Source organism: Gastrolobium bilobum, unplaced genomic scaffold, assembly GCF_033153095.1.
Source record: "Gastrolobium bilobum isolate Gb01-03AN ecotype WA unplaced genomic scaffold, APGP_CSIRO_Gbil_v1 utg5045, whole genome shotgun sequence".
Taxonomy (NCBI): Eukaryota; Viridiplantae; Streptophyta; class Magnoliopsida; order Fabales; family Fabaceae; genus Gastrolobium; species Gastrolobium bilobum.
The window spans coordinates 45,062-55,116 of NW_026899460.1; the positions used below are offsets into that span (position 1 = coordinate 45,062).

The window sequence follows — 10,055 nt, forward strand, 5'->3', positions numbered from 1 at the left end:
CTTTTAACAACTTTCTAGTATTTTTTTCCTGTAGAAATAGACTTTCTTGGTAACTAGTATTCATTTATTCTTTTTTCCCCATATGATTTAGTTTACTAAGATCGATTTTTTCAAAATTCAAAACAGATTTATTCCAATCCAATGAAAATTAGTTGCCTGTTTTTCTACTAAAGTAGCTTTTCCTTGCAAGTTAATATTCTGAAACTTCTACCAGTCATATTACGGATAAGGGGTAAAGTCTATACGTTGCAAAACGCGTCAAACTCATAGAGTTGGCCCATCTAACCGATCATATATGGTGAGTTAGGTTGGGACTATGAACTTGTTTCAGTCGGCCTTACATAAATGCAGGTCAAAACGAATTGAACCTGCCATTGGACGGATTAACCCCTGGAATTTAAAAAAAATAAATAGTGATCGACCTTTTTATAGCTCTTTGGTTTTCGTTTATTACCCTTTACCTTTCTGGGCAACACAAGTTTTTCGTATTTATTTTGCCAAATTCAATATATAGGCGGGTTAACGAGGCAGTAGGGAGGGTTGAGATTTTCAATCCATTTTCAAAAGCGAAATTAGTTACCCGCTTTGTCTCCTCTAGGATCAGCAAACACGTAGCCTTATTGAACAATTCTCCTTACTTCCCCAAACTTATGAGGAAATTTAAAAACCATTAAAAATAATCCATATTTGTCATTTAATTCTCACTTATAAAGAAGAAGAATATAATTGTATATGAAGAAATCTACTAAAGCCAATGGTCTCAAGTTTGAGTCCTCGATATGCAGCCGTGTTAAAAACTAAATACGGAGAGTTATGCTGCCCTTGTGGTCCCGCTTGACTCGAACAAACTAGTCGGGTAATCAATGAACTAATGATGAAATCCAAAAAAAAAAATGTGCTAGTCAAATTTGGGGTAAATGATATTCACTATTTGAAGAATCCATCACACTCTAATTTTTCAGACATAATTTAGAAGAGGATTTTAGAACGGGTCTGTTGGTAAAAAAACATAAAGGAAGTTTATTCTATATAATTATAGTTATCTTATAATTTCTTAATTAATTATTAATTAGATTGTGATCTTGTTAAGCCATCCCTTAAAGTACAATTAATTTTATAAAAATTATTAATTCACGTATCCCAAAGACATGTCAATATCCTCAAATTGTAAAATAACCAAGCATATTAAATTAATAAAATTTTTGAAATTCAGAGGGAGGGTATATAAACTGTCTAATAAATATCATATATATTTCTTAGGAATATTTAAAATGTCATGTAGATTACCAAAAAAAAAAATTTCATGTAAATATTTAAATATTTATAAGATTAAGCTACTAGAAGTGGTTTAGTGGGGAGGGATTTGGGTAGTTTGCATGAGGCCATAGGTTCAAACCTTCGTGCCACTATTATATCCAAAAAAAGATATTTATAAGATTAGATCGGTTAGTTTGTGATTTCCTTTGGCTAAAATGTGTGATACCCATTGGTTAAAACACTTGATTTCTAATATCTTCTATGTGATTTCTCTAATGCAAATTCTCCAAATACAACGTCTCAAATAACAAAACTTTTCAAAATTATGATATCCCCAATAATAACCTCGATTTAACGTCTCCAATAACAATTTGCTTCAGGATTGCGATATCTCTAATAACAATCTTAATCAAAAGTAAGATTTCTCCAATAACAATTGATGAGTTCAACACAAGTTGGGCTGGGCCTAATCACACATAGTTAAAGTGAGAGGATGTTGATGAGGAAAAGGAATAACATGTGTGTTGTTGCCGAGATGTTGGGATACTTGAAGAGATAGAAAAATGCTTGGGGAGATGGTTGATCAGTACTTTTGCGTATCTGGGCAGTTTGGAAGAGACTGGTGGTACCTGCAATGACATTCTGACACTCAAGTCAGTTCAGTATTCTAGGAGGTTCAAGTACTCAAAGAGAGATATCATACTTAGGCTATAAGCCTATGTATTTATAGTGCTTGAGCGTCTTTGTTTCTCACTATTTTTCATAAGACGTTGTTCACGTTTATTGGTGGAGAGGGTGGCCTCTTGTTACCTTGCTAACAATTATGCAAGTATGCGCTCAAGTATACGCGACAACAAGTAATATAGGGCTTGTTTAAGTCCTAGGTATCGTTCCCACAAGGATCTTTGGCGTTTTTAACTTGACTAAAATTTGTAATTGTTATAACTAAATTCAATTTTAAAAATAATAAAAATAAAATAATCACAAGACTAATCTGAAATAGCAATGACCACATTACTATTTTATTTTTAGACTTTTCTGAATTAATTTTGGATTCAATTGTTCTAAAAGATGGAAATAAATAAGAAATCAATTTAAGAAGTGTTTTTTTTTTTTGATGTAAAATCATTTTTATAAAGAAATGTAAAACAGAAAGGTGATTAAATTCTAAGTCAGAGAAAAGAAAATGAGTTGGTGAAAATATTTAGAAAAATAGATTAGGTTTTCGGCTGCCTTACCTATAACACTTGAATGAATTGATTAATTATCAAAATTGCTTCATCAATTATTTTCAATCAGCAGAACACTCAAGTTAATTCTTAATCCCTTAAAAATTATTTTCTCCATGGTTCACCCATATACATATCCCTATGTAGATGACAGTTGGAGTCTTGAAGCTCAAGTTCAAGGCTACACGGTAGTCTCCTTCATGTCTGAAGTGAGATCCCTTGAATGATCCTTCATCCAAGTCCACGCGTTCAATGCAAGGTCAATTATGAGTTGTTTCCCAACAACGCATCCCTCTACAAGCCTCTAACATTTGGCTACAATCTAGAAAACTTCAACATTAGAAATAGCATTGAACAACTGAGTTTAAACTTTAAAATCCAGATAATCAAACATTCATCCAAACACTGAGATTCGGGTATCACCTAGACCTAACCGGACTAGCTCATACCTATAAAAGTTGAGCTCAAAACAGAAATGAAACAGAAGGAAAATAACAATTAAAAAATCAAACTAAACAGAGGCTAAATCATAAGATCAGCCTTGCTACTGTAAAACTAAAAATAAAAATAGACTCTAAAAATATATCAACAAGTAAGAAAGAGGAAGAAGTCCACCCTAGGTTCGCTCCTTTTATATTAGCTCCTCTGCATGCAATAGCTCTAAAAACCCTTGGATCATCTTCCACGTGGATTCCCTCACATAAACCACACGATCCTTCCTTGTAGCGCTCCTCATAACCCACGCTTGCAAGTGGTCATACTCACAACCGTGTAACTAACTCAGCCTAAAATGACAGCTCAGATTTTTGTATTTCTTTATTTCTTTTTCTGGTTTCTTTGGGCTTGTTTGGATTGTAGGTTTGAGTGGATCTATAGCTTTGGGAAAAGTGGAGAATTGGGTTATGGGTTTGGCTTAAGTGAAAGACAATATGGTTGACGTTTGATTTGTGTGGGTCATAGATGTTCAAAGATGAAAAGGAATAAGAACCCGTTTGGATGAGCTTTTTTTTCTTCAAAAGCTGCTTTTTTAAAGAAAAAAAAAGTACTTCTCGAAAAAAGTCTGTTTGGATGCTTGCTTTTAAAAAAAGTAGAAGTTATAAAAAAAGCTAAAAATCTACTTTTTTCGGAAGCTAAAATTTTTAGCTTTTAAGAAAAGCAGAAGTCAAAAGTCAAATATTTTTTTCAAAAAACAAATATTTTTAAAAAAATCTAAATAGCTGTAACTTTTATAAAAAGTACTTTTAAAATAAGGAAGTGATAAAAAAGACTTTTTTCAAAAGTCCATACAAACAACCTCTAAGAAAGGAAAGGTTAGGGTTTCTGCTTCCTCTCAATTGGGACCAGATGTTTCTCGATGAAAGTTGGTGTTTGTCTCTAAATTACCCTTCTTTTCTCTTTCTTCTATTCTTTTGCCACTTATATCCTTTCTTCTTTTATGTTTTTCCACCCTTGTCCTTGAGTACACTTGCTATTTGGGCTGACTTGTTGAGCTTTTACCTTTTTATTTTATTCTCTTGTTTGGACTTTAGCTCACTTACACATTTGGGCCTTCAATATTATGCAATTAACAACCAAAAGATTCAGTCCATGAGTTTTGTGTACATTGAAACACCAAAGCCAATTTATCATGAATTGCATTGCAAACAGAAAATTTATTACTCATTTTCCTTCAATTTAAGATCATCAATTTATACCATTTAAGTGTCATTTTGGAGACATATCACCTCTCTCAGGCATTCCTTGGATGGCAAGCCTATATTCAATAGTAGGTATGGTGGCAAGCTGGAGCTGCCATCCTTTCATTGGTTCCTGGTAGTAGTCAACTTGTCTGGTTCCTTTTAGGCTAAGTTCGCGTTTGGTTTGCTTGCCAAGTCTGAAGCAAGATCCATGCTTCTGGTGCGAGATGGATTGCCTTTGTGGCTATGTCGCAAGGGTTCTATGGGCCTTTTGGACCTTCAACAATTGTGTCTCTATTTCGCATGTGGTAGGTCCAGATCAACAATCATCTTCATGATTGCAATTTCTCTAATAAAAATCCTCTTCAGGATTATGATTTCTCCAATAACAATTCACTTCGGGATAACGATTTCTCTGACGACAATACTCTTCAAGATTATACCCCAAAATTCAGGGAAGGCGAGCTAGTGATCATTATTTATCACACCCCCTATCCTAACAATTGAAAAAACTTCATAAACAAAGTCGCTCTCTAATTATTAAGTGATCACCTTTGGATTATTATGTTCCATATTATTTGCTCTACAATTAAGGACAATGGCTCACCAACCACTCTCCAGCAACTGTTTTCAACCAATTTAGCAATTTATAAAATTAAGATCATCATCAGTTTGAACTAAGATCATCATCAATAAAAAATCAGGATCATCATCATAACAAATCATTATTATCAGCTTAAAGGGTTGTCACACCCAACCAAGGTATGTAATATCTTTTTTTATCATTTGTTACAAGGCTTTACATTTCTTATATCTCAACACTCCATCAAGTGAAACACAAAATTACAGATAATTATCCTGGACCAATATATTAGACCCAATGTGAAGTGATTCACCATGAAAAATTTAGGATTGGGCTTTGGTGGCAGTATTCGAATACTTCCGTGTTCAAAATATGAAAATTAAGGGTAAACAAGGAAAAATGGGATCTCTTTAGAAAGTTTGGAGAGGTTCATGGCTTTAAAGTAGATGAATTAAATGCCTATCAACGATTTCAATAGATTAAATAACTATTTCTCTCACATGAACATAAGTTGAAATTCTTTTCTTGTAAATGGTTGGGATGCTTGAATATGGAAATTCTAATATTTGTATCCTTCGTGATCAGAACCTAATGCAAGTAATTAATTATGTTTAATAAACTAACCTCTTGGGTCTCATAATATATTGTCGTGATCAGAATTTATAGTTTATTGCTATGCATATGATATGATATCACCTTGTGAAAGTTAAATCGCCTCTATATAAGGGTTGAGGTAGTTTTAACGAGTTCATAAATTTAAATTTTAGTTCCATTATTATTATAAAAGGAGATGAGATATTATTTCTCATCGCAACACATAAAAAAAAAGTGAGCAAAATTCATTAAAGAAAAGAGATTTTTTTTTTTTTTACATATTTTATGTGTATTATATGAAACAAATTATCTTATACAAAATAAAAATTATATTCCCATTATTAAATTATTTATAATTAAAAATGATCTGTATACGGTATAAATTTTACTAATCTTATAATTAAAAAACAAAAACAGATTGTAGAAAATAAAAATAAAAAATCGTAAACTTCTATCTACATTTCATTCAAAATCCCCATAACGCAAAACGCAAAACCCAAAACCTTCCTCTGGCCTCTATTTGCTGCTAAACTTCACGCGTATCTTCTTCACCAGGTGATTCACCTTAATCTTATCTTTCCCTCTCAACATTTCTTTATAAGGTTATTTTAATTTATTTTTGTGTAAACGATGTGATTTCTGGCCCTAAAACACTACCGTTTACTACTTAGGTTTTGATTAACGGACTCATATCAGTACTTGTTGCGGTGGTACACTCTTGATTATGTTTCTGATTAGGTTTTAAGTGGGATATGGTTTACTGAGATTTATTTATTTTTTCATTTTATCGAACATTGATTCTATTCGTGATTTCTGGATTAATAAGGTTTGTTTTTTGTTTTTTTGTTTTTTTTGTTTTTGATTTTGTTTTTGTCTATGTCAGATAGGATAGTTGGGGCATTTATCGTTTTGACAGGAATTTTTCATAATAGTGTACTAAATATGAAATCTCATTAATCTTTCAACTGAGGTTATTGCTTGATTGATTTGTGAGTTCTGACATCATATTTCTGCTTTATTCTGAATTTAGCTTGTTTTCAATTAATGTTTTGATATTGAAGCTTCTAAAGGTGTGAGGATAGGTGCAATAGCAAACTGAAAAAGTACCTTACTCCCCCAAGATGTCAACTGGGCCCGGTCTCGAGTCTCTTGTGGATCGTAAGCCATCTGTAACATATTTATGTTTTTTGTCGATATTTTGTATTCTATAAAAGAGGGTGAGTCTGGAGCCGTAGTAAAACTGCTCCTTTGTGACCGAAAGGTCACGGGTTCAAATCCGGAAAATGGCCTCTTTGCAGATATGCAAAGGTAAAGCTGCATATAAGGATTGCCTTCACCTCTACCCTCGCTAGTCGGGGTTTAATGGGGAATGGTGGAGGGGTGGATTTGTATTCTATAAATAGTTGTGTTATTTGCTGCGCTTATTACCAAAAACCATTTAAGTTAATGGAACATCTGAAACTGATTCTGCATCAAATTGTATTTCCCTGAAATATGCTTTGAACCATGCTAGTAGTTGCTTCCTTTTACTGAGTCTTTTGGTTGTTGGCAGAGACAATTTCAGTCATTACGAATGATGGACGAAATATAGTGGTAAGTTTTAGTTTATGTACAAAATTAGCTCTTGACTGTATCTAGTGTGGTAATGGGTGTCATTGCTCTAACATCTAATTACAATGCTTTTTTGTTTAGGGAGTCCTGAAAGGTTTTGACCAGGCTACAAATATAATTCTTGATGAATCCCATGAACGAGTTTATTCTACCAAGGTATGGATGAATTTATGCAGAAAAATCCCTTTAAAGATTAATGAGCCACGCCTTCTATTAATAATATTTGTATCTGCCTTTGAACTGTAGATTGTTATACTAGGAATTATCAATTCTTTGTCATGATAAATCTGCTGAAATTGAAATTCATCAAACAATCAAGTTTCACAAACTATCTTGGGACTTGTCTGCTATGAAAAATGTGCTGCAGTTCTGATCTGCCTGATATTGAAAAAATTATGACACTCTATTCAGATACAACAAGTCTTTTAGTCATTATTTGTAACAACTTTTTTTTATTAGATTCAGAATATCACAAGTTTGGCATATTTTGTGATGAGATGAGGCATTAGATGAGCTTGTTTTGTTACTTTGCTTTTGTTGTTATTGTCTGTGTTTGTGTCTTAAAATGAATCTTGAAAACAGAACTGTCCCCTAAATCCGTGACTGTCAATGCTATTTTAATGACCATGGGGGTATTATTTGAGTTTAAGTCATGCTTCTCTTCACAATTTCTCTACCATAGTTAATTTTTTTTTTTTTTTTTGTGATTAGAAAAAAAAAAATTTCAAAGACTTAATCAGACTTTTTGGCCATGTCTTTTTATGATGTGGAAATTCATTGCCTTTTCTTTATAGATAGAGACAGGTAACTATAAAACCATGGACTTTTTGCCTTGGAGGTTAGAGCTGTTTACTTTCTTTTGTTTTAAGGTTTTGCTACCAATAGCTTTTCTGGCTTATGGCTGTATGAGTTTATATTGCACATCTACTATCTAGAGTTATATATTTTCTCTTACTCAAATCCGTACCTCATTTATATGGAAAATTTGTGTGATTGTTAATTTTGTTGTACCTTCTCTCCTCACCATAACTGTGACTTCGAATATAAGCTTTGTATTAGCTGCAGATTTTTTTCTTGGAAGTCATGAATTTAGCCTTGCTTAATTTTTCTTAGTCGTCCTGATGTCAGTCTCATTCATGTTTCTAATGATAGGAAGGTGTACAACAACTTGTTCTTGGTTTGTACATCATTAGGGGTGACAACATGTATGTCCCTTACTCCATCACATTTAAATTTGTGCATCATATAGATTTCTTATTATGGCACTCTACCCGTGACCTATTTCTTCTATGTATGTGCCCTAAAACTTGTATGGTTTCCCTTTGGTCATTGCAGAAGTGTTGTTGGTGAACTAGATGAAGATCTGGATTCTAGTCTGGATTTGTCAAAACTTAGAGCTCATCCCTTAAAACCTGTTGTCCATTGAGGTGAAATACAATGTATTGGTTGTTAATGGATGCATGCCTGTTTGTTGGAAAAGGTATGAAAGTTGCTACATTATATAGGACATAAAGCTGTGAAACGATGTGTAAGATTATGCAGTCAGCACAATATTACTAAATGCTTCGATTTTGCTTCTTGATGTTTAGCATGTGAGTCTTGTTAAACGAATGGCTGCAACAACTTCGACTATCTAAGGTGGAGAAACTGTCTTCTATTTGGCAATCCACTTTATATGATAAAATAGAATTTCACTTTTGAGAGTGGCATGAGTTTTATTGTACTCTTTTTTCTTACAATGTGATAGTTTCACCGCTGATTAGTATTTAATTTTTTTTAAAAACTCTTATATTATTAATTTCTTTTAATTTTTTTCATTGAAGTTTTTTCTTTCTTCCTGAATTCCAGTTACTTTTATTTTCATTTTTTTCATTTTAAGTTAATTTTTCTTCAAAAGTTCAAATATTAGTTGTTTGTATTTTTTATTTTATTTTTTCATTTTTTATATTAAAGTTTGTTTTTTTTTCAAAAAAATAAAATAAAATAAACTGCCCCACTCCTTAAGCTTTAATATTTTAGTATATCTTTTGTAAAAATGGTCGTTCTAATTTAATTTTTTTTTTTCAAATTAATTAAATCTTTTTATAAACTTAAAATTATTTTTAATATATAATTTTTTGAATTAAATCTAATTAATTATTTGTATGTTTTTATAATTTTAAGAGGTAGGAGGAGCTTCTGTGGTTTCAAAAGTCCAGTCACAAGTGGATAGCAGATGGAGATCGTAACACAAGATTTTATCATTTGAATACAGTAATCAGACGTAATTCCAACAAGATTAACTGTCTACAGAATGACAGTAATCAATGGATTTTGGATCCTGAGGGACTAAAAGAAATGATTATTTTGTTTTACAAAAATCTCTTTACTGAAGATAATGCTAATGGGAGGTGGTTGGAATCAGCTAGTTTGTGACCTTCTTTACCCAGTCAAGAGCAGTGCAATATGGTGAGGAAACCCTCTTTTGAGAAAATCAAACATTGCATCTTTGATATGCAACCTTATAAGGCTCTAGGAATTGATGGTTTCCCGGCTCTTTTCTTTCAAAGGAATTGGAATAGCATTAAGGAACAGATGGTTAATTTTGTCCATGAAATATGGCAGAATCCAAGTATGTTATTAACAATAAATTCTACATTGCTGGTGCTTATCCCTAAGGTCCAAGGTCCAACAAACATCAAGCAGCTCAAATCGATTTCACTATGTACAGTTCTGTATAAACTGATATCCAAATTGGTAGTTCAACGCCTGAGATCGAATTTAGAGAAGCTTATCTCACCAACACAAGCTAGTTTCGTCCGTTGGAGACATATTCATGATAATATTGTGATTGTCCAAGAGCTTATCCATAGTATGCATCGAATGAGGGGAAGAAAAGCACTTATGGCAGTTAAAATAGATTTGGAAAAAGCTTATGATAGGCTCAATTGGAATTTCATACATCAGATCCTAAAGGAAGCTCAAATTCCATATAAGGTAATTGATATAAAATAATGGTGTCAGTGAAATCAACCACTATTGATATTCTTTGAAATGGAGGGATGACCCAGGAATTCCAACCAACTAGAGGTATCTGTCAAGGTGACCCTATTTCACCATATCTTT

The 10,055-nt window shown here is 32.6% G+C and overlaps 1 protein-coding gene across 4 annotated transcripts; it reads left to right on the forward strand.

Annotated features, from left to right (window-relative positions):
* The first annotated feature begins 5,774 nt into the window (after window positions 1-5,774).
* On the forward strand, window positions 5,775-8,684 carry LOC133290536 (sm-like protein LSM8). 4 transcript variants are annotated; one of them, XM_061488635.1, is made up of 7 exons: window positions 5,851-5,894; window positions 6,011-6,049; window positions 6,401-6,497; window positions 6,892-6,932; window positions 7,032-7,106; window positions 8,103-8,155; window positions 8,286-8,682. In XM_061488635.1, the coding sequence occupies exons 3-7, from the start codon at window positions 6,461-6,463 to the stop codon at window positions 8,374-8,376; spliced, it is 297 nt and encodes a 98-aa protein (XP_061344619.1). In that variant the 5' UTR covers window positions 5,851-5,894; window positions 6,011-6,049; window positions 6,401-6,460; the 3' UTR covers window positions 8,377-8,682. The 4 variants fall into 4 exon arrangements, with proteins under 4 accessions (XP_061344618.1, XP_061344617.1, XP_061344620.1 ...); XM_061488634.1 differs by lacking the exon at window positions 6,011-6,049 and having other exon boundaries at window positions 5,775-5,894; window positions 6,410-6,497; XM_061488633.1 differs by lacking the exon at window positions 6,011-6,049 and having other exon boundaries at window positions 5,805-5,894; window positions 8,286-8,680.
* Window positions 8,685-10,055: the final 1,371 nt, after the last annotated feature.

Excerpts from the sequence above, each read along its gene's own strand:
- LOC133290536 (XM_061488634.1), top strand. The coding sequence starts at position 6,461 with ATGTCAACTGGGCCCGGTCTCGAGTCTCTTGTGGATC. Across the intron at positions 6,498-6,891 it reads TCTCGAGTCTCTTGTGGATC|AGACAATTTCAGTCATTACG; the intron begins GTAAGCCATCTG and ends GGTTGTTGGCAG. Across the intron at positions 8,156-8,285 it reads ATCATTAGGGGTGACAACAT|AAGTGTTGTTGGTGAACTAG; the intron begins GTATGTCCCTTA and ends TGGTCATTGCAG.